The sequence below is a fragment of the Nycticebus coucang genome, chromosome 12 (assembly GCF_027406575.1).
Source record: "Nycticebus coucang isolate mNycCou1 chromosome 12, mNycCou1.pri, whole genome shotgun sequence".
Taxonomy (NCBI): domain Eukaryota; kingdom Metazoa; phylum Chordata; class Mammalia; order Primates; family Lorisidae; genus Nycticebus; species Nycticebus coucang.
Window position 1 is genome coordinate 19,742,150 of NC_069791.1, and position 24,749 is coordinate 19,766,898.

Genomic DNA, 24,749 nt, shown 5'->3' on the forward strand with positions numbered 1-24,749 from the left:
ACGAGTTTAAGATTGCTGTGAGCTATGACAACATGGCATTCTACCCAGAGTGAGAGAGTGAGATGCTGTCTAAAAAAGAAAAAAAGAAAGAGAGAAAGGAAGGGAAGGGAAGGGAAGAAAGAGAGAGAGAGAGAGAGAAAGGAAGGAAGGAAGGAAGGAAGGAAGGAAGGAAGGAAGGAAGGAAGGAAGGAAGGAAGGAAGGAAGGAAGGAAGGAAGGAAGGAAGGAAGGAAGGAAGGAAGGAAGGAAGGAAGGAAGGAAGGAAAGAAAGAAAGAAAGAAAGAAAGAAAGAAAGAAAGAAAGAAAGAAAGAAAGAAAGAAAGAAAGAAAGAAAGAAAGAAAGAAGGAAAGAAAGAAAGAACAAGAAAGAAAGAGCTGTATCTGACTGGTAAATTCCAGGTGCAGAAATGAAGCAGAAACTGAAAACTAGGGCAGCAATTACATGGACAGATGCTGTGGTGATATTCTGGGCAGTGTTTATTAGTCTCTTTAATCCTCTTGGTATTAATTTCTCATGGAGGGATATAAAATGACTCCTCAGGCCTATGTGAGGTTGAGACTAAAACTGAAAAATCTCGCCATAAAACCAGGACTCTAAAGGGCTGCCCCTCAGTGGAACTTCTTTATACAAAAATAGGGAGCAGAGAAGAAAGCCTTTCACTCAGCAAAAAAATTATGTCACAGAGAAATCAAAACCCTGGTTCTATGCCTTGCAAAAGCTTAGGACTGGCATCTCTCATAGTGTATGAATTCCCAGGCCAAAAAAGTAACATTAAAAATTGGTCCATCCAGGCTCAAGCGCCCATAACACAGTGGTTATGGCGCCAGCTACATATACTGCAGCTGGTGGGTTCAAACTCGGCCCAGGTCAGCTAAACAACAATGACAACTGCAACAAAAAATAGCCAGGTATTGTGGCGGGTGCCTGTAGTCCCAGCTACTTGGGAGGCTGAGGCAAGAGAATCACCTAAGCCCTGGAGTTGGAGGTTGTGTGAGCTGTGACACCACAGCACTCTACCAAGGGCGACATAATGAGACTCTGTCTCAAAAAAAAAAAAAAAAGAGGTGTTTTTTTTCTGTAGGATAGAAGATAGGGTTAAAAGAGTCAGGATAGAGTTAAAAGAGTTAGGAGCTAAGGGCAGCATAAGAAGGGAAAAACCAAGAACCATAGCTCACCCCAAGTGCTAAAAAGCAGCACTCATTAGACGCAGTATACTGCCTCAGCCCTAAGTCATACATTAGCAGTGATAAGAAAAAAACAAGACAGAGTGCAGTAAACAGAATGTCTGAAGAGTTAAATCATGCAGTTAAAAAACTTGTTTTTTAACCTTGACTCTCTCTCTTTGAAGCCTGCCGCCCAGCTGTGTTTCCTCATGCCTCAGATGTCAATAAAAGTCTGTGTGGAACGTTGGGAGGGGTCACGCCCTTGTCTCTCCATTCAGAGTGCTGGCTGGTGTCGTCCTCCTAGGGTTCAATGCATATTGACAGAGTAGGTATTACTATTTTGCATCGAGTCGCACCAATAATTTTCCACAGGTATTCATCTTTTTAACGACTAATAAGATTGCATTTATTTTTGTTGCTAAAAATACAGCTAACATTGACAAAATTAAAAAACTCAGATACAAAATGTTAAACACAGCTAGAGCACAGTATAATTGTGTACCTGTCACCTAATCATTGATAATACAGTCAACACCTCCTGATTTCCCTGGGCCTGTCTACATCAACAGAGTACTCCACTTGAGGCCTTCACTTCTGGAACATCAGAGAAGGAAAACACTAGAAGAGAGTTAATGCATTTCTGGAGAGCCCGCACTTGGCAGAGTACTCCACCAAAGCTCATTACTTCGTCGTGTGAATAGAGAGATAAAGTCACAAACACAATGAATTACAGCTTCATAGAAATGGTGTAAATTCAAATCCACTTTCAAGCCTAAAGCCAGCTGTTAAAAGAGTCCAAGTCCAGGTACCATAAAAAATCTACCAAGCAATTCTACCCAGAGTTTTAGTGTGAAACTACATACACCAGACTGATTGCTTCTCAGCCAATGGCCAAAGGAAATCCATCGCCATTCCAAAAGCTGAAAAGCACAGCTTATGTACTGGAAAGAAGTGTAAGAGACCTAACTGGCTAACACATGTACCATTTTATAGAAAGAATGATGATCTAAGACACCATTTCCAGCCCCAGAGGCAAATATTATGGAAAAGAGAGCAGAGCTGTTTATATTTTGCTTTGGCCTCCTCCGCCCCTCCTGTTTTGCCAGGACTGTCTTTTGTGATGTTTGCCTTTGGGATTCAGGGAGCATCATCTCAGGGGTCTGGCCACTGCCCATGAGTAAAAGTCAGTTTTCCATTTGCTAAATTATGTATGAGCTCAGCTGCTGTTGGAATTTTTTTTTTTTACTGAATAATTTTTAAATAAATATTTTATAAGCAGCCAGAGGCTATTGGTATTTGATGCATTTCAGAAAATTAAAGAATAAAATTTAAATCATAGTGTAAAAAGACAAAAGGATCACCATGGCCTGGTTGATAGAACATTCACACTATACACAAGGTGGATAGGTTTAGACTTTTTTTTTTTTTTTGTAGAGACAGTCTCACTGAACCGCCCTCGGGTAGAGTGCCGTGGCATCACACGGCTCACAGCAACCTCTTAACTCTTGGGCTTACGCGATTCTCTTGCCTCAGCCTCCCGAGCAGCTGGGACTACAGGCGCCCGCCACAACGCCCGGCTATTTTTTGGTTGCAGTTTGGCCGGGGCTGGGTTTGAACCCGCCACCCTCGGCATATGGGGCCGGCGCCCTACTCACTGAGCCACAGGAGCCGCCCAGCTTTAGACTTTTTTAAAGAAAGACTGTAGCAGTCTATGGCTAGGAGGAGAGAGAGTTATAAGAAACACCTGTATAGCTCAATAATGGAACACCTTGGTGGAAAGGGCATGGAGAGGGCTTTAGCTCTCCTAACAAGCATGAGAGCTTGCGAGATGAGAGCAGTGGTGAATTGGCAGTCTCTACACCTGTGGTGTTGGGAGGCACGAGATCAGCCTCATATTAGGCTGGAAGAGCAGGCAGTCGGGAGCATGCACATTCTATCACGGACTTGCTTACTCTGACTCTGTCTCCTCTCCTGCCTGCAGAACGCCAGCACTGCGTCTCTCTGCTGAAGATTACCAAGCTCTGCTAAAGACTAAAATCTATCTATTCTAAGAAGACTGCTTTTCTCTCTCTAAGACACTCTCTCTCTCCAGCTATAGTAGATAGCCCTCAGGCACCTAAGAAACCTGAGCAAGGTAACTTAGCGGTCTATGTCTGGAACCTAGTTAAGCTGGGCCAAGACCTGGCCAGTCCTGGGTCCTGACAAGTGGTGTCAGGAATGAGATGTGACAAAAGACTGCTCATCAAACCATGTTTTTTGAATTTAGATAAAACCTCCTTTAATGGAGAAATGATGAAAATTACAGTAATCCAACTTCTGCTTTGGTTAAGTATCAAGTTGGGTATGACACAAGGGTGTGACCCCTCCCAATGTTCCACACAGACTTTTATTGCAATCTCAGGCATAATCTATCAGAATTAGATATGGGTTCTGGACTTTATTCTGCACCTCAAATGTGCTAGTTTACATTTTTATTTTCCTAGGATAGTAAAGTATAAATGTATTTTATATTAGAGAGGGGGGAAGCATGGGGTAAGAGATGAGAAAGAGTGAGAAGAGAACAGAGAGCAGGGAGTGAGGGGGGAGATGATGGGGGGTGGAGCGAGGAAAGGAGTCTAGTTTACACTGTTTAAAAGCTATTGCTTGAGTAGTAGTTTTATCAGTGATAAATTGCCTCCATGTTCCAAGTAGGAAATGTATTATGCTTAAAACTGAAAGTTTGGATCCTTTTTTAAAATTTGAACTCGGTGCTTGCTAGCTATGGTGTGAAATAAAAAAGATGGACACTCAGAAGTTTAATGTCTTTAAACACTGACTAACTAAGGAGGACAGGTGGCAAAGGGAGTCAAGTAGAACCCTGAGACCCCAGGCCCGAGGGACGGGGAGAAGGCTGATTAAGAACACAGATAATAACATCAGCAGAGGACCTTACTCGTGGGAGAGATGATGGTATCCTCGGCAAGCACCTGGTAAGAGAGGTCTGAATTGTGGGAGCAGCAAATGAACGAAGCACTCAAATCAAAAAAATGATCACATCATGAACAAATAATGTTCACATAGATACTGTCTTCTTTTTACCTCCACTGCTGATACTGAAATCACTTAGTACATCGCAAATACCTGATCTGATCTGGAAAATTAGCTAATAAAGGTGTATTTACTTTTAGTCCCTAGAGCTGAGCATGTAAAAAATCTTTCAGTACCCCTCTCTCTCGCACGTGTTTTCTCTCTCTCCTCCTCTCCTCTCTCTCCGTTTCTCCCCTCTTCCCTCTCTCTCTCTTTTCTCCCCTCTCTCTCTCTTCTTTTCTCTCCTCCTTGGTGCTGCTCTGCAGCATCCCTCCCTCGCCAATAAAAAACTTTCGTACAAAAAAAAAAATCTTTCAGTACAAATTATGACAATGAATCTGAGATATGATTACGCAAATGCTTAGGATTACATCACCTAGCATCTCTCATAAAAGGAAGTGTAGGAAGGATTCTAGAAATAAATTCAGGGCTATGCTTTTTGGAATAGTACCTGTAACACCCCAAAGAACAAGTGCAATAAAATCTGTCACCATTGTTGCTGCTGCCACAGGACAGTAAAAGCTAGGAACTCACCTTCACTTCAGCCACCACCACTGATGCTGATACCACCACACTGGCTCAATGCGAGTGCCGTACAGCACTCCTTCCCCCTTACTTCTCACCTCCAGATTGAAGTCTTCCCTGCAGTTGTCTAATGAGTGGTTAGCAGGTCATATGTCTGCATCCCACGGACAGGAAGCTGTTTTTTATGTTCTCACTTTTACATTTCTTGTTTCCTGAGTCTCCTTCATTACTTATGAGACCTAAGATTCAGGGTCCTTGTGATGACCCCTGAGTAATATCCCTTGTCCAAAAGGGCTCAAGTTTCCAGGACTGGGAGCCTGTTTTGGGCCAGCTGTACTGTCCTGTTCTTGCTAATTTATTGCCCTAGAGCAGGGGTTCTCAACCTGTGGGTCGCAACTCCTTTTAACAATGAAAATACATCCTGCTACCCCATATAGCTAAGGCAGTTCTTAGTAATAAAAATAAAGCTGGGGGCATCAGCATACCAGATTTTAGTCTGTACTACAAAGCCATAGTGCTCAAGACAGCATGGTACTGGCACAAAAACAGAGACATAGACACTTGGAATCAAATAGAAAACCAGGAAATGAAACTAACATCTTACAACCATCTAATCTTTGATAAACCAAACAAGAACATACCTTGGGGGAAAGACTCCCTATTCAATAAATGGTGTTGGGAGAACTGGATATCCACATGTAAAAGACTGAAACTGGACCCACACCTTTCTCCGCTCAGAAAAATTGATTCAAGATGGATAAAGGACTTAAATTTAAGGCATGAAACAATAAAAATTCTCAAAGAAAGCATAGGAAAAACACTGGAAGATATTGGCCTGGGGAAAGACTTCATGAAGAAGACTGCCATGGCAATTGCAACAACAACAAAAATAAACAAATGTGACTCATTAAACTGAAAAGCTTCTGTACAGCTAAGGAGACAACAACCAAAGCAAATAGACAACCTACACAATGGGAAAGGATATTTGCATATTTTCAATCAGACAAGAGCTTGATAATTAGGATCTATAGAGAACTCAAATTAATCCACATGAAAAAAGCCAACAATCCCATATATCAATGGGCAAGAGACATGAATAGAACCTTCTCTAAAGAAGACAGACGAATGGCTAACGAACACATGAAAAAATGTTCATCATCTCTATATATTAGAGAAATGCAAATCAAAACCACCCTGAGATACCATTTAACCCCAGTGAGAATGGCCCACATCACAAAATCTCAAAAGTGCAGATGCTGGCGTGGATGTGGAGAGAAGGGAACACCTTTACACTGCTGGTGGGACTGCAAACTAGTACAACTTTTCTGGAAGAAAGTATGGAGAAACCTCAAAGCACTCAAGCTAGACCTCCCATTTGATCCTGCAGTCCCATTACTGGGCATCTACCCAGAAGGAAAAAAATCCTTTCATCATAAAGATATTTGCACTAGAGTATTTATCTAAGCTCAATTTACAATCATCAAAATGTGGAAACAGCCTAAATGTCCACCCACTCAGGAATGAATTAACAAGCTGTGGTATATGTACACCATGGAACACTATTCAGCCATTAAAAAAATGGAGACTTTACATCCTTTGTATTAACCTGGATGGAAATGGAACACATTATTCTTAGTAAAGCATCACAAGAATGGAGAAGTATGAATCCTATGTACTCAATTTTGATATGAGGACAATTAATGACAATTAAGGTCACGATGGGGGTGGGGGAAGGGGAGAGCAGAGAGAGAAAGAAGGAGGGAGGGGTGGGGAAAGGCAGAGCAGAGAGAGGGAAGGAGGGAGGTGGGTGGGGCCTTGGTGTGTGCTACACCTTTTGGGGGCAAGACACAATTGCAAGAGGGACTTTGCCTAACAAATGCAATTAGTGTAACCTGGTTTATTGTACCCTCAATGAATCCCCAACAATAAAAAAAAGAAAGAAAATGCTTGTTGGCTAAGACAGTGGATCCATGTGGGACTGGTAGACTTCATATGTTCCAAACAGATCAAATAAATTCTTCTCTTTCTAAAAAAGAAAGAAAAAGAAAATACATCCTGCATACCAGATATTTACATTACAATTCATAACAGTACCAAAATTACAGTTATGAAGTAGCAATGAAAATAATTCTATGGTTGGGGGTCACCACAACATGAGGTGGTGTGTATCATTGTATTGAAGGGTCGCGGCATTGGGAGGCATTAGGTTGAGAACCACTGCCCTCGAGGTTACAGTGCTGATCTTTAGAGGAGCCTCATTCCTGGGGTTCTGCTCTGGCCAGTCTCCTTCCTGTGCACCCCAGACATCTCTGAACACCAAGGGATACAGTAAGTGCATAATAAAAGTTGAATACAAAAAACTTTTCTACAGATGAAAAGACCTCATAGACGACAACTTTGCATCTTCCCAATTCCTTTGTACTGGGCTTTCTTCTCAGAATCCTGAGACTCCATGTAAAGCTACCAGCCTGCAGTGTAGCCTGAACGATGCACCTCTCCACTCACCACCTCTGTGGTTGCCCCAGCAGTCGCCTTTCCTACCCTCTCAACCAGTAGAGATCTGGCTGCACCAATAACATGGACCGTATTTTTTAAGAAAAGAAAATAGTTTACTGAATTTATCCCATCCAATGGATGAGTCTAATAACAAAGAACCCTGTAGCTGGAGCTAGAAGACCTTAATACAAGCTTTAACTTCTCTCCTCCTTAGCTGGGTGTCACTGAGTAAGTGGTTAACTATTTCTGAGTCCTCTCATACATGATATATGAATATGAAGCCCCATCAACCTCACGCAGTTCTTGTGAGGCTCAAGTAAGATAATTTATATGAAATGCCCTGCAAACATGAAAAGCAGAAAACAAATATGATATTATTCATGTTTACTTTTAAGGGCTTGTAGTTATCCGTGTCAAAAAATTAAACATTACATAGGAATTGGCTTCCAGAATAAACTCTCTCCTCCTTTTGAGTTCATGCACATAATCTCCATAAAATGAAATTATAATATCTAAATTGTAAACCTCCTCAGTGAAGCCAAGTTAGGGAACTGCCACAAAAGAGCGAGGGAAGCTATATGAGTCACACGATGATTGCTACGTACCTGTAGATACTTGCACGGAGATGAAAGCAGACACCTGAATTGGTAATCAAATTTTCACTGAATGCTCTTAATTAGCTCACTGTAGGGGAGGGAATATAATCCACTCTCCCCTTTCCAGAGCCTTCCAACATGTTAGGAGTCTATCTATTTTTATTACACGAATTGCTTCACCAGTAAGCACAGTGTGAAGCATCCATGCTTTATAAAAACTGCTTTAATGCACCAACTTATTTAGCACATTGACTACCCCACTAGAAAAAAATTTTTTTTTCCCTTGGGGCCACAGTATTTTATTAGGTCAAGATAGATCAAGAGGGCTCAGCCCTTGTAGCTCAGTGTCTAGGGCACCAGCCACATACACCAGAACTGGAGGGTTTGAATCCAGCCCGGGCCTGCCAAACAACAATGACAACTACAACCAAAAAAAAAAAAAGCCAGGTATTGTGGTGGGCACTTTTAGTCCCAGCTTCTTGGGAGGCTGAGGCAAGAGAATTGCTTGAACCCAAAAGTTTGAGGTTGCTGTGAGCTGTGATGCCACAGCACTCTTACCTAGGGCGACATAGTGAGACTCTGTTTCAAAAAATATAGATAGATCAAGAGACATGTGAGTTATATATGCTTCATGAGGCCCCTGGCTCAAAAGTAGCGTAAGTTAAATACAAGTCACATAGCAGCTAATGTGTTAGAAGCCAAAAGATCACCACCTAGAGAGAATTTAATGAACTCAGCTGCAAGTGTTTCCCAGCCAATGTCATTGAACCCCTGTTAACAATCATGAAGACGTTACAGAGACTATGAAGTATCTAAGTACATTGCACAGCAGTGTTGATTTATTTTCTCTTTAGATTCCCATGGAAACGTTCTCACTAAAGGGTTATCAGGGAAAAAAAAAACCCCATCTCTCTCCCTACAAGACTCTCAGAGACATTCAGGAGGGGCCAAACTTGAAAAACAACCAGGCTCAATAGCACGTATAAGGGTAAGAATTGAGAAAAATTTGACAGAATAAAAATTAAAAATACTGTGTTTGGAAAAAGGCACTAAAAGCAAAGCAAAAATAAGACAAATGGGGAGGAAATATCTGCAACATATATCACACAAACAGTTAATGTCTCTAATTAAAACCTTCCAAAAATAAGGAACACAAGTTCCATTAAGTGTGCAGAATAACAGGCTAGAATCCAGAAAAGAAATGCAAATGAAAACTTTACTGACGTATCATTTCTCACCCTTCCATAGGCAAATATGCAAACATTTGGCAAAGTAATCTGTTGGAAAGGCCTAGGGAAATAGGAACACCCATGTATGGTAGATATATGAGATTTTCCTCGACTCAAGAACTTCACATCTAGACATCTATCCAAAGAAGTCCTGGCTGGAAAAATATGAACAGATAGACGTGCAAGGAATTCATTACGAAGTTACTTGTAATAGAGAAAGGTAAAAACAATTCTAATGTTCATCTGGAGAGGAGTGATGAAATAAACTACCGTCCAGTGATTCTCAAGCTTTTGGTGCGTCAGAATCACCTGGGGACTTTATTACACAAGCTGGTCAGCCCCAGCCCCAGAGTTTCTGATTCAACAGTCTTAGCTGGGGCCTGACAATATGCCCCCCAACTTTTTAACAAGTTCCCAGGTGATGCCAATATTGTTGGTCTACTGTTGGTCCAGGGACCACGTTTTGAGAACCACTGCTGTAGTACGCCCAAACGCTGGGATACTTTGCAATGGTAAAAAGGGAAAAAGCGTGTCACTATCTCACAGACAGCCATGGAGTCATTTGGAGATTATAATTGTTAGAAAAGCAAAGTAAGAAAAGCATGCACTGTATACAACTCCTTATTTAAGAAAGAAGGCATACAAATACATGTTTATAAAGAGAGACATCTATATACATTTGCTTACATCAAAGATACAGCATACGGGCGGCGCCTGTGGCTCAAGGAGTAGGACGCCGGTCCCATATGCCAGAGGTGGCGGGTTCAAACCCAGCCCTGGCCAAAAAACCAAAAAAAAAAAAAAAAAAAAAGATACAGCATAACAAATTTTTTAAGTGGTTATCTACCGGCAAGAGAACAAATACGGTACAAGGGACTTTTCAGTATCCACTTTGTTTCATAGCTTTGACCTTGGACGAATGTAAACCTTTCACTTAACAAACAAACAATAAAATTTAAATAAAGTATCTTTTAAAAGGATATGAGACGAATGAACTTAAATGTGTATCTAGTGGATGGCAGAACTACACACAGAAGAATAATCCCAAATAACTTCAAAACACACTTGACTCTATAGCCCTAGTGGAATATATTTTACCAAAACAAAATGTGTAAAACATAAAATGAAATCTCAGGCTCTTTTTAGTGATCATATTGTTTGTAGTAATGTAGGTATTAGGTGTGACAGAACAAATGAGTAATTACTAGATATTGATAATATTTTTAATTCTATCATTCTCACTGTCCTTGATAAACAGGAACTTTAGCATGGGAGAAAGGAGATACAGATAAAAGATAGAAGAGTTTATGAACAAACATGGCAATCTTGAATTTGAAGTATCAGTATGAACTCATAGTTTATCTTTTTTTTTTTTTTTTAATCCACACAAAGTATAGGTCATTTATTTTCCTTCTAACCCTGGATTCAGTACATAGATGGCTTCTCTTTGCCCTTTGGATTGATAATTTTCTCCAGGTTGCTGATGATGATATGATAGAGCTCAGCATAGAAGGCCCTCAGGCCCAGCACCATGGCCCTAAGCTCCCCATACACTACCTCATCTCGCTCGTGCACCAAGGCTCGGTAATCCATTACATGGGTCTCCTTGGAGGCCTTAGCCACAGCATCCCCACGTTCTGAGAAGTACTTGGAAATGGTTGTCTGGAAGCCTTCCACTTTGGTCTTGACTGCATTAACCCTCTCCAGCACCTTCTCCTGGATTGCTACCCCAAAATCATTTCCATCCTCAATCTTAGGGATCAGGTGCTGGATCCATGTAATCATCAAAATGCACTTCTCTTTGAGAGTCCAGACTTCTGGCTTAACCAGGGCAAGCAGGGATAAGACTTTCTCATTCCCAGGGAGAAATCCACATTTAGGGACTTCTTTCTTCTCCTGCTTATCTGTTTCCATCTCATCATCCTTGGGCGGGGGGTCTGGAATGGGGATATCCAGTGTGGCCCGGAGGGAGGTCAGGTCAGCCACATTGAGGGAGTCATCTTGCAAGAGCTGGTTCAGGTATATGATTTTCTGTGGTAAGAATCTGTAGAGAAACTCCTCAGCCTCCTGGAAACGATTTTGCCTGAAGACATCCACCTGCTTGAGGGCCTCCCCGCTCGGGCGCACTCCACAAGACTTGGCCATGCTGCTCCAGTTGCTAGATCGGTCTCTGGAGTTTATCATTTTTTTAAAAGCAGCATAAAGCATCTCTGCTCCCCACAAAGGCCACCCAGCCTGTTCTCTAAATACCATTTCCCCTTGAAAAAGTCAGGAACCCCTGACTGATCCCAGGTCTTAGGCAAGAAAATGCACAAGATTGCAAGAAAACCGTCAAAGACAACTGCATTAAGTCAAAAGGACTCAGAAGTCAACTTAATAGACTCCCACTAACCATATTTTGAGGCTCAATGAGAATACTAACTTCAACAGGTTGAAACACATCAAATATATTTAAATCCACGCATTCATAATGATATTCAACATTTGCTGATTGTATAGGACAGAAATGTAATCAGCAAAATACACATTGTAGAAACAATCACAGAAAACTGATTTCTTTTGAGTCTTACTCTGTCACCCTAGGTAGGGTGTCGTGGTGTCACAGCTCACAGCAACCTCAACCTCATGGACTTGAGCAATCCTCTTGCCTCAGTCTCCACAGTAGTTGGGACTACAGGTGCTCCCCACAACACCCAGCTAGTTTTTCTATTTTTAGTAGAGGTGGGGTCTTGCTCTCGTTCAGGTTGGTCTCGAACTCCTGAGCTCAGGAGATCCACCTACCTCAGCCTCCTGGAGTGTTAGGATGACAGGCATGAGCCACCATGCCTAGCCAAAAACTGGTTTCTTCAATAAAATGTAAATTAAAAATGAAAGAAGATGGAAATGGAATGTATAAACTAAAAGGGAGCTAAGAAGCATATCAACCTATTACACTGAGGGACCTAAGTGGTTCCCTAATTCAAATGGACAGAGATAGAAAGACAGTGAGAGAACCAGAAATGGTATCACTGATTGGTAATTTGATATTAAGAGTTATTATTAACATTTCCTGTTGGGGGATACATACTGAAATATTTACAAATGAAATAATATCATTTCTGGGGGCTTGGTGCCTGTGGCTCAAGTGGCTAAGGCGCCAGCCACATACACCTGAGCTGGCGGGTTCAAATCCAGCCCGGGACCACCAAACAACAATAGTGGCTGCAATGAAAAAATAGCCGGGCGTTGTGGCGGGCGCCTGTAGTCCCAGCTGCTTGGGAGGCTGAGGCAAGAGAATTGCTTGAGCCCAGGAGTTGGAGGTTGCTGTGAGCTGTGATGTCACAGCACTCTACCCAGGGCGACAGCTTGAGGCTCTGTCTCAAAAATATATATATATCATTTCTGGGATTTGCTTCCAAATAATATGGCAGGGGACGAGTGAGGAGGCTGAATGGGGAGAATTGCTTTAAGTCAGGAGTCTGATTCCACCTTGCCTTTATTTACAAGTTATAATCCTATTATCATTCGGTTAATATTTCAACTTCCACTTTCTAGTTTTCACTATTTTACAAAGTATGCAGACATCAACTTGAACTCTTTTTGATGAGAAATTCAGGATGCAAAAGGGCATTGTTATCATGAATTTAGTTCACATTTCCTGTCTGCCATTATCCACTTGCCTCTTAGGCATCACCAGATATTCTTGCATTAGAATACTTTACACCACACAATTTACCTGGAATGCTACAGCTGAAAGAGCAGTTTTTTATTTTCTGCTGCAATTTTTTAACTTCTCTAAGTTTTTAGCCCCATCATTCATTTTTCTTTATATTCAAGTATTCGCCTGAAAGGACCTAATGCATCACTTTATAGTGCTACACCCTCACTCACTCTATTAATCAAGATATTAAACCCAGAGAGAGCAATACTACTCAAGCCCCATTTGGAGCTTCACATACTGTTATTACTGTGACCTCTTTATCTATAGACTCTCGGCCAGTTTTCACTGAATTGCTTCATTTTGTGATTGCTCATGTTTAAGTCTAATCTGAATTATTTAAAATTGCATGAAGAACTGGTGAATGATTTGATAATGTTCGAATATAACTTCCTTCCCATAAGGGAGTGATTTCATAATTCTATCAAAACTGCAATTGGTTTTGTCAGAAGCAATTTGTTTTACAGAACACATTGCTTACTCCAAATTACAATTCCCGCAGCCTTTAGATATTTGCATTTTCTTTTAATGTTTCTGACATTTTGTTATGGTGCGGAACTTAAACAGATTTATTGCTGGTCTTTCATATTTAAACAAGATGGTGCGCTGCTCTACGTATAAGAACAACTAAAGAAGACTGAAACCGACCTGCAGTGTGCAGTGTCTGTCTAAGCGTTACACACCGATAATTATCAAGTATTCTCTGACTAATGGCCACCACTATTTGTGCGTTTGGTTTTGTTCTGGAGACTGCGTGAACTGTATGTGGGACGTGAGCCACTAAAGTCTCCAATTATAGTATTTCAACATAATCTGCTGGCTATTAACAATTCCTAGTAATACTCTGCTAGGCCTCATAACCCACATTGATATTTCTTCCTGGGATACTTATATTTTGTTGTTACAATTCTGGGGTGTCTTCCTGTCACAGTCTTTACTGCTGTTGTTACCATTTCATTGTCATTGTAAACACCATCATCAGGCAATGAATCCTAAACTTCTGTATATACTAGATTGGCACATATCATGGAGAAGGCTCATTTTCTGCTCTTGAAAGAAGATAAACTATTTGAGTAGATTTCTATCATCACTAACCTTGTTTCACCAATAATTCACCATTTATTACTAGGTGTCATGTGCTATTTTAAGCAGTTTATAAGCATTATTTATTTAATCTTTAGGGTAGGAATCTTGATTTGCATTTTACAAATAATAATTGAAATTTACTGAAAGTAGGTAACTTCCTCAAGGTCATACATCAGTGCATTGATGGAGCCACCTTTTAATTCTTGTGGGTAAGGGATATGTAGGTTTGGAAGGACTTCTGACCATAGGGGACAGAAGAGGGGAGCTGTAATTTATATTATTATGTTCATAGAATGTGAAGGATGAAGCAAATTGCAAGCTCAAGGAGGAAAGAGAAAGGATAATCTCCCAAATGTACCAATGAAAGAGAGCAGGGTGGGAAGAGAGCAGCGTTGTTATAGAGGCCTTAACTTCTTAATATAAAATACCCCCATGGTTTTATTTAAAGCTTTCACTTTGATTCACAACTCATCTGCCTTTACTGCAATAGTTACATTGAACAAGTTGAACGTAATAGAATATGACAAATTTATCTTACCACTCCTTAGTAAACTTACTCCATCAAACAGTTTATTCTTTGCCGATGGATGCAATTTTGGACAGGTCTCATAGTTCTTTGGATCACTATTAGGTAATATATAAATTGTCCTTTTGGTTTTACATTGGGAGGCCCAATCCAGTATAATCATGAGAACTCTAAACTCTACCTGACTTGGGTTCTCCCTTCTGTAGGCTTCTGAAGTCTATAATAAGGCAGGGAGAAGTGGCCAGCCTCTCTCTTCTTTGCTCACTCCCTTCCTCCAGGGCTGGGTCTGGAGGAAAAGGACATGGTGTTATTGTGATCTGGATGTTCCAAGCTTGCTCCTTCTCCTGAGAAGCAATTTTGTGGGTTTCTCAGAGACACCTTCGGTAGAAACATCCCACCGTTGATCCCTTAATACCAGTTGGCTGCTTCCCACTCTTCCTTGGCTCCGGACTCCAGTGGACGACCATTGAGGTGGGTGCCATCTTTCCTCCTAGTAGTTCTTTTGAGCAGATTCCTTTTCTAGACTTCTAGCTCCCCCACCCAAGCCCTACCTCATGGGGTTTGTTTTTGGTACAAAGGAAACATACACATTGCCCAGTTATCATGCACCATCTACAACCGTGGCTCACTTCCTAAGCAGCCTTGCCTCTTTCTCCTCTGTTGTTTCAAGCCAATATTGCCACAGCATCTTATATAGCCCATATGCTCTAATCATTCCAGGGACACCAATCAAACTTTGTAGATGAAGCTGTCCTCACTTGATAAGAGGTGAAGGAGAGGCTCACCGCCTGTAATTCTGTGGTTAGGGCGCCAGCCACATACACTGGAGCTGGCAGATTCAAACCCGGCCCGGGCCTGCCAAACAACAACAACAACAACAAAAAAAAACAGTTGGGTGTTGTGGCGGGCATCTGTAGTCCCAGCTATTTGGGAGGCCAAGGCAAAGAATCACTTGAGCCCAAGAGTTTGAGGTTGCTGTGAGCTATGACACCAAGGCACTTCACCAAAGGCTACAAAGTGAGACTCTGTCTCAAAAAAAAAAAAAAAAAAAGGTGAAGGGGAATCACATTCTCCACTCACCCCATGACATTGGAAGAAGCACTCAGTGTCCCAATAACTCTCTACAGAGTGCACCTTTCATTCCTCTATTCAGCTGGAGTCCAGAGGAATAGTCACACCACTTCTCCGCATGTCTTGCTTAGAGGGTTTGGCAACTCACTTTAAGATTGTGAATGTCGGGCGGCGCCTGTGGCTCAGTGAGTAGGGCGCCGGCCCCATATGCCGAGGGTGGCGGGTTCAAACCCAGCCCCGGCCAAACTGCAACCAAAAAATAGCCGGGCGTTGTGGCGGGCGCCTGTAGTCCCAGCTGCTTGGGAGGCTGAGGCAAGAGAATCGCGTAAGCCCAAGAGTTAGAGGTTGCTGTGAGCCGTGTGATGCCATGGCACTCTACCCGAGGGCGGTACAGTGAGACTCTGTCTCTACAAAAAAAAAAGATTGTGAATGTCTTAGTCCCTTTTATGCTACTATTACAGAATACCACGGACTGGGTAATTTATAGTAAACAGAAAATCATTGGATCACAATTCTGGAGACTGGGAAGTCTAAGACCATGGGGCCAGCAACTGGCAAGGGCCTTCTTGCTTATCTCTCTTTATGATTTCCCTTATTATTTCGACATTCATATTTTTTCAACACTCAAAATATAAATGTTGGAATAATGTCTAGAATTAATCAGAACCTATGACTCCTAAATATTATAAGAACCATAACAAGATTTAACTTCCCTCAGCATGCAACCAACTCCCTCTCATCACCCAAATTGATTTAAAGTTTGTTGGATTTTAATTACAGTTTGTTATTAATCTGTTCTAACCTATACTAGTTTCTAGGCTATTTTGCCAATTTTGTAATTTTTTTTTTCCTAAACAGACCCTACACAAATGATCCTCTTCCTCTGGACTCCACATGCTTCCTCTTTGCTTTGAAGAATTTGTAAAATCAAATTGGGATGCTTATCACTGGGAGACGCAGAGAGCGTCTGTGGCTGAGCCTTAGCTCCTGTCTGTGCCCTCCCTGGCAAACTTACAGGGAACCTTTGTTACTTTCCCTGTTCCCTGACCTGCTGCCACATGAACAGGGTCCTGACCACCATCCAAGCCCCTACACCTCTACCCCAATTCTTATCCTTTATTTTACTTCCCAGCATGTTCTTGTGTGGTGAGTTCAGGGTAGGATGTGTCAACATGGGGAGTTACTTGCCTGTTTCACAGCAGCCATAAAGCAATTCTTATTCCTAAGCCCAGGCCCATGAATGCCATGCCTCAGTTGTTGTCCCCAAAGTAGGAAGTCACTCAGTCCATTGTACCTTAAGGCTCTGAATATTTTGAGTTCCTACTTGTCCTACTCCATGTGATTAGGCAAAGCAAAATCCTTACGACTTACTTCAACCCTGTCTATTGTCTTTGCTTTTTGGCTGGCTAATAATTCTCCAGGCCTTGGGGAGAGATGATGCCTTTTCAGGCTCCCCAACCTCAGGCTGTTGCACCCTCTAGTGGCCACAGATAGGCATGCAGTTTTAGCACTGCATTCTAGACAGACCCTCGCCTCCTTGCTGTCCTCGTCTTCCCCAAAGGCCTCACTTCTCACTGGTAACAATCCAACTGCAGAAGCAAGGTCTGGAATTGAAAAGGAGAACTTAGCATACTCTCACTATCACCTCCAACATTGTCCCCTTTCCCAACAGCACTCTTGAAGAAATTCACAGAGAGCTTGAGAGACACCTCTATCTTCCTCTCTTAGAAGTTCTTGCAGCTGGCTTGCAGGCATGGCACAAGGGGATGTCTTCTGGGTCTTAAAATTGGGAAGGAAGCTGAAGGTGAGCAGTGAACAGTCAGGTAACCTCCCCAGCTTCTTAGCAGCATTAAGATGCAAGTTCAGTGTCCCTACCAAGAGATACAACCACCGATACTCTCTGAAGACTTTGCTAGGAAATCTGTCATGACCTTGACCCACAGGTCAGGGATCTCCCCTCATGCTGAAAGAGAACTATTTAGTCATGAGGCTTCACAACAAAAAGCTACACTAGTACAGATGGGCACTAACAATGGGGGACAATGATGCCGTCATGAGGGGCAGGGGCTGCTCTCGCCAACCTGTGCTCCTCACCTTCCTTGACTAAAACCTCAAAAAATCCCATAACCAGTGACTTCCTAGAATAGGGGTTGGCAAAGTGCAACCTGTCAGTTAAACCTAGCCTGCCACTTGTTTTTGTATGGCCTAAGAGCTAAGAATGCTTTTGACAATTTTAAGTGGTTGGGATAAAGTAAAAAGAATGAAATTTAGACACATGAAAATAATATGAAATTAAAACTTCCATGTCTGTTGTCAGGTTTTACCCTCATTTGTCAGTATGTTGCCTACAGCTGCCTTAGCATCACAGCAGCTGAGCTGAATAGCTGCCGCAGAGACCAGCGGGCCCATGCGGCCAAAAATATTTACATCTGGCCCTTGATAGACAAAGTTTATTGACCTTTCTCCTGTAAGATCCATGCCTTCTAATTCATCACAGATTTGGGAGAACCAATTGGATGAAGTAAAAAAATTGTACTGGCCTAGTACTCCAGAGGGCAGAGGCAGATGGATTCCCCGAGCTCGGTATTTTGACACCAGCCTGAGCAACAATGAGACCCCCATCTCTACTAAAAATAGAAAAACTAGCCAGGCATTGTAGGGGGCATCCATAGTCCCAGCCACTTGGGAGGCTGAGGCACGAGGATCACTTGAGCCCAAGCGTTTGAGGTTTCTGTGAGCTGTGATGCCAGGCACTCTAGGCAGGGCAACAAAGTAACACTCTGTCTCAAAAAAAAAAAGGAATTTGTACTGGAGCCTCACAGGGGACGAGTGCACATTTGTGAAGGCCCTAACTGAAGATTTTAGATGAATCCACGAAACCATGCAGAGCCTTCAAATTTGATGTTAGAAACAAAGCAGCTCATTCTAGAGACCTAATATGCCAGCAGTGGGTAGGAGAAACTGAGTAAGAGAATTCCAAGGTAGGAAGACTCGGGGCAAGGAATAACAGTGGGGGTGTAACATAAAGAGCATCCAGGAGGAGAAAGAATCAGTCCCTGGTGGCTTGCTGGGGACAAAAGCAGTAGGCAGCAGACAGGCTGTGACCCAGAGGCAGGCAGAGGAGGCCGATCATGAGACTTGATGAAGGACCTGTGTCCAGGAGACACGACAACATCGCTGAGGGTAAGTGATGGTTCTAGCTGGCGTCATTGTTAACGAGACGATCCTGCAGGTAGATTTACTTTTGCTTTCCACTAGCCTCTTTAAAAATATAACTTAGCCCCTGACAGATTATGGGCATGGAGCGAAGGTAAGTAGTTTGAGACCGATTATACAACTTTACATCATTGTGTAAAATCATAGCTAGAAATGGCTGGAGAACTCTCTAATTCAATAAGTTTCTTCATAATCCCCCCAAAATAATAATGCTCTGCCTAGATACCTCTGAACTGCTTGCCATACTTTTCTATTGGATCGACATTAACTAGTAGGTCAGAATTATTAAGGAGGGAGAATCATCATAATTTTCCAAAGAAAATAAGCCTACATAATTGTTCCTATAACACATCAGAAAACACAATATTATTTCAGCTTTGACAAAAGTTTTATGAGTAAATGTGTTTACTTCAGTAAAGGGGAAAACCATGAAGTTAGTATTTTTAAAAGAAAGTACATTGAAAAATTAAAATATCATATTAAACATGACAAAGAATAATATTTCCACTGTCCCATTAGCTTAGTAATCTTCTAGTAATTGTTGGATGGAGATTTCTTTTCTTTCTTTCTTTTTTTCTTTTTTTGCAGTTTTTGGCCGGGGCTGGGCTTGAACCCACTATCTCCGGCACTTGGAGCCGGCGCCCTACTTCTTTGGGCCGCAGGTGCCGCCCCAGATGGAGATTTCTTTAAACACCTGGAACAACAACAAAACTCTCCTTGTCTTTGCAGAGCTACAAAGGCACTTAGCCAAGCAGTTTACAACTCTCCCTTAGCCTTGGATTTCTGCTCGTGTGGATGCTGAAGGTCAGATAGAACTGAAGGCTTAGGGCCTCCTTAGGCCTTTTCTTGCAGGAACTTATCTAAGCCCTTATTCCCCAAAGCATCTCTTTCCTACCCTTTCCTTCTAGGCTTTTGGTTTCTCTTTTGTTTATCCCAACTATTTTTCATTGTTCCAGGTGGCAGCAGCTAATACATCTGCATTTCAAGTTAGGCAAAATAAGGGCAATCCCAGGATCGGGTCTTTAGGAATCCAAAGTGGGCTGTAGGCACTTAGCCAAGCAGTTTACAACTCTCCCTTAGCCTTGGATTTCTGCTCGTGTGGATGCTGAAGGTCAGATAGAACTGAAGGCTTGGGGCCTCCTTAGGCCTTTTCTTGCAGGAACTTATCTAAGCCCTTATTCCCCAAAGCATCTCTTTCCTACCCTTTCCTTCTAGGCTTTTGGTTTCTCTTTTGTTTATCCCAACTATTTTTCATTGTTCCAGGTGGCAGCAGCTAATATATCTGCATTTCAAGTTAGGCAAAATAAGGGCAATCCCAGGATCAGGTCTTTAGGAATCCAAAGTGGCGGTACAATTCTTTGAGAAAAAGGCCTATATTGCTTTTTCCGGTACATCGTAATATGTACCAGGAATGAGGGCTGTTGTGTTGAAGGTCACTGCCATGCTGCAGAGAGAAAGAGCCTACCAGGTAAATTGGTAAAATTAAGCTGTTTTTTCTTTATTAAAAGTTGCTCTGCTCATTGAAAGCTTTTGATTAGATTCCAGAATCTCCCCCCCCAAAAGTAATTCTGACAGTTTTTGCCAGCTTATTCATTGCTTTCATGGGAGGATAGACTTCTGGAGTTCCCTATTCTGCCATTTTCACTGATAATCTCTCTTTTACAAATGATTAAATTGATTTGTTTGCTTCCTTATTGTTGAGTTTTAAAAGTTCTTTGGTATTTTGGATACAGGTTCTTTATCTGACATGTGATCCATAAATATTTTCTCTGGTGAGTGACTTGTTCTACATTTTCTTTTTTTTTTTTTTTTTTTGTAGAGACGGAGTTTCACTTTATGGCCCTAGGTAGAGTGCCGTGGCATCGCACAGCTCACAGCAACCTCCAACTCCTGGGCTTAAGCGATTCTCTTGCCTCAGCCTCCCAAGTAACTGGGACTACAGGGGCCCGCCACAACACCCGGCTATTTTTTTGTTGTAGTTCTGCTGGGGCTGGGTTTGAACCCGCCACCCTCGGTATATGGGGCCGGCACCTTACTGACTGAGCCACAGGTGCCGCCCCTGTTCTACATTTTCTTACCATTATCTTTGGCAAAGCAAAAGTCTTTCATTTTAATCAAGTCCAATTTATCCATTTTTTTTCTTTCATACATTATACTTTTGGTGTTGTATCTAAAACTTCATTACCAAACCCAAAATCATGTAGATTTTTTTCATATGTTACCTTCTATAAACTTAACAGTTTTGAATTTCATAGGCCCATTTTAAGGTTAACTTTTGTGTAGTGTATAAGGTCTGATGTCAAATTATTCTTGTTGAAAAGATTATTTTTTCTCCATTGAATGGAGAAAAATTCTTTGCATCTCTGTCAAATATTATCTGGCTTATGTGTCAGCCTCTTTATTGGCTCTCTATTCTGTTCCCTTGCTCTATGGGGCTATTCTTTCACTGATACCATGCTACGTGACTACTGATATGGCTTAGATGTGTTGTGGTCCCTCCAGACTCACGTTGAAATGTGATCCCCAGTCTTGGAGGTGGGGTGTGGTGGGAGGTGTTTGAGACCTAGAGGAAGATTTCCTCCTGAGTGGCTTGTTGACCTCCCTGAGATAATGGTGAGTTCTCACTTTATTAGTTGGTTGTTTCAAGACTCCTGGCACCTCCTCCCTCCTCTCCTGCTCTGTGTCTCACTACACGCCTGCTGTCCTTCCCCTTCACCTTGATTGGAAGCTCCCTACAGCCCTCCCCAGAAGCAGATGCTGGCACCATATTTCTTGTACGATCTGCAGATCTATGAAGCAAATAAACCTCGTTTTTTTTTTTTTTTTTATAAATTATCCAACCTTGGTATTTTCTTTACAGCAACACAAAAAGGATTAACACAATTACTGTGGCTTTACAGAAGATACTAAAATAGGGCAGTGTGAATCCTCCAATTTAGTTTTTTTTTTTAGTTTTTCCTATTCTAGGTCCATAAATATATATATATATATATATATATATGTATCTTTAACATTACATCTTTCAAACACAATATAAGAAAATGACTGCTAAGCACAGTGAATTTTCAACTACACAGTACTAGGTAAATATGTTTGAGAAAGAGTAACAAAGGTATACCAATGACCCCTTATTAGTCAAACATGAAAAACAATAGGAAAATCTGTTGAAATGACAAAAAAAAGGAAAGAAAATTTGTGAGGCTTGCTACTCTAAACAACTGTGGGAAATGTAGAGTTACTGACACCTCAACCTGGATCCCTAGATTCCACATATGATTGTCATTCAAAAGATTGAGTTGGAGGCTGGATGAGGTGATGCATGTTTATAATCCTAGTGCTCTGGGAGGCTAAGACCAGCCTGAGCAAGAGTAAGACTCCATCTCCATTAAAAATAGAAAAACTAGCCAGATATTGTGGTGGACACCTGCTATCCCAGGGGAGCTGAGGCAAGAGGATTGTCAAGTCAAAGAACTTGAGGTTGCTGTGAGCTATGATGACACCACAGTACTCTACTGTGTCTCAAAAAAAAAAAAGTTCAGGGGCGGCGCCTGTGGCTCAGTCGGTAAGGCGCCGGCCCCATACACCAAGGGTGGCAGGTTCAAACCCGGCCCCAGCTGAACTGCAACCAAAAAATAGCTGGGCGTTGTGGCGGGCGCCTGTAGTCCCAGCTACTTGGAAGGCTGAGGCAAGAGAATTGCTTAAGCCCAGGAGTTGGAGGTTGCTGTGAGCTGTGTGATGCCATGGCACTCTACCGAGGGCCATAAAGTGAGACTCTGTCTCTACAAAAAAAAAAAAAAGTTCAATTAGATAAGTGTTTGAATTTGTGGATATACTATTACTAAAAAGGTTACTATTATCAAAACCACTTATGACAGCTTGATACCGACACATATCTAATTTTACTAGAATTAATACACAAAGACCTCTAAGCCCATGCTTTAAAAATAGAATAACTAGAAGTGTGGGATTTTGATCTAAAAGTAAAGTGTGTGACAAATATCACACAAGACATAGTCTGTCACATTCCATACCAGTTTTGCCAATGAAGAAATCTTAAAATAAATTTGTTGCTAAGATGAGCAAGTGTCCTATCCTGATGCCTGATGTCTCTGAAAATTGTGAGTAAGTCTGAGAAAATGTCATTGTAAGAGTAGATTTTTTCAAATGACTGTAAAGATCTCTCAGCTTCAGGGACAATTCAAGGCTTCTACAGAATTAATGTCCCCTTTTGCAAATTAGTTGAAGGACTCAGAATGATGGATTTTCAAACAAGCAAGAAATCTCAGGGAATTTTATTTTTATCACCATTTAAAAAGAAACTTAATACTCATTTCTTCCCTTGAGTAATAAATATTTCAATAAAGCATGGGCTTAGAGGTCTTTGTGTATTAATTCTAGTAAAATTAGATATGTGTCGGTATCAAGCTGTCATAAGTGGTTTTGATAATAGTAACATTCAGTATTAACATTCTTTAATACTGAATGTTTCAGAATTTTCAGGAAACGTGAAAGTTAGCACTAAAATAATGTGATATTAAAATAATCAGGTGGGATTCCACTTGAAATAACTTGATCACTACTCAAGGGAAACCACCTGTCAATATCTTCCTACAGAGACAATAGGGCAAGATAGCTTTCTGTGGGCAATTATCTAACATCTTCTTGCGCCGCTAAAACACGAGAACTCTTTCTTTTGGGTTCTATAATGAAGGAACTTTTTAGTTTTGACATTATTAAAATTTCCTTTGTGTGTTTTAATTTGGAAGAATCAGCATTGGTAGTCTCTAAATTAGGTTTGCATTTTATTTTAAAATACGATTGGGGATGCAGTGAGTGATTCTTTAATTTCCTTTAAAACAAATTAGAAAGGGGACTGGATGGGTGCAGTGGCTTACACCTGAAATCGCAGTGTTCTGGAATGCTGAGGGGTAGGATTGCTTGGATTTGGGAATTCAAGACCAGCCTGAGCAAGAGTGAGACTTTGTCTCTACAAAAAATAGAAAACTTAGCCAGGCATGATGGTGCACACACCATAGTCCCAGCTCCTTGAACCAGGAGTTTGAGGTTGCAGTGAGCCTAGATGATGCCACTGCACTCTACCCAGGCAACAGAAGACTGTCACAAAAAAAAAAAAGAAAAATTAGATAGGGTGCTTTTTTTAATGCATATTAATAGAATATTATTTTGAAGGAGGTGTACTATGGCTTGTGGGCAATGAATACTGGCTTGCTCTATCCTTACTGATGCTGTGGATAGGCCAATTGAATTGAACCTTATCCTCTCAGCGGCTGAGCAGACATGATTTTAGCAGAGGTTCTTTTACCTTATTTGCCTCATTCACTCAATGATTGCCACTTCAGGCTAAGAAAAATATGCTTCTTACTGATGGTAACAAAGGTTGGATGGGCTCATGTCAAGAATTAAATGAATTTAATATAGTGCAGGCTGGGCTGGGCACAGTGATTCGTGCCTGTAATCCTAGCACTTTGGGAGGCTGAGGCAAGAGGATTGCTGAGGTCAAGAGTTTGAGAGCAGCCCAGGTGACATACTAAGACCCTGCCTCTGAAAAAAATTAAACATAGCTAAGGCATGGTGGCACCCACTGGTAGTCTTCCTACTTAGGAGGATGAGGTGGGAGGATTGCTTGAGCTCAGGAGTTTGAGGTTATAGTGAGCTATGATCATACCACTGCACATGATGGAGCAAGACCCTGTCTTAAATTGTATATGCAGGGTGGCTATAAAGATTGCGTGCAATTTAAACTGCACACAAACTTGATGGCCACCCTTTATATGTGTATATATAAAATTATACATATATAGTTATATATGTATATATAATTTTATATATGTGTACATATATAATTATATATGTGTATATATATAATTATATATGTGTTATATATATATATATATATATATATATAGTGCAGCCTAAATTTCACTTGGCACCACAAATTATGTCACATTGTTATTTAAGGCCCAAATTTACTCCATAGTTACTCCCTACTGATGAGGCATGGTTTCTGAAAAGTATCCCCTAAATATTCCTAGAATGTCTCATTTGTCCTAAACTCCC

The 24,749-nt window shown here is 41.4% G+C and overlaps 1 protein-coding gene across 1 annotated transcript; it reads right to left on the reverse strand.

Annotated features, from left to right (window-relative positions):
- Nucleotides 1–10,456: 10,456 nt before the first annotated feature.
- LOC128561472 (proteasome activator complex subunit 2-like) lies at nt 10,457–11,240 on the reverse strand. The gene has a single exon (XM_053555754.1). The coding sequence runs from the start codon at nt 11,218–11,220 to the stop codon at nt 10,501–10,503; it is 720 nt and encodes a 239-aa protein (XP_053411729.1). The 5' UTR covers nt 11,221–11,240; the 3' UTR covers nt 10,457–10,500.
- Between the last annotated feature and the right edge of the window lie 13,509 nt (nt 11,241–24,749).

Bases quoted from the DNA above. Each gene is read 5' to 3' on its own strand.
- LOC128561472 (XM_053555754.1), bottom strand. From the start codon at position 11,220: ATGGCCAAGTCTTGTGGAGTGCGCCCGAGCGGGGAGGCCCTCAAGCAG.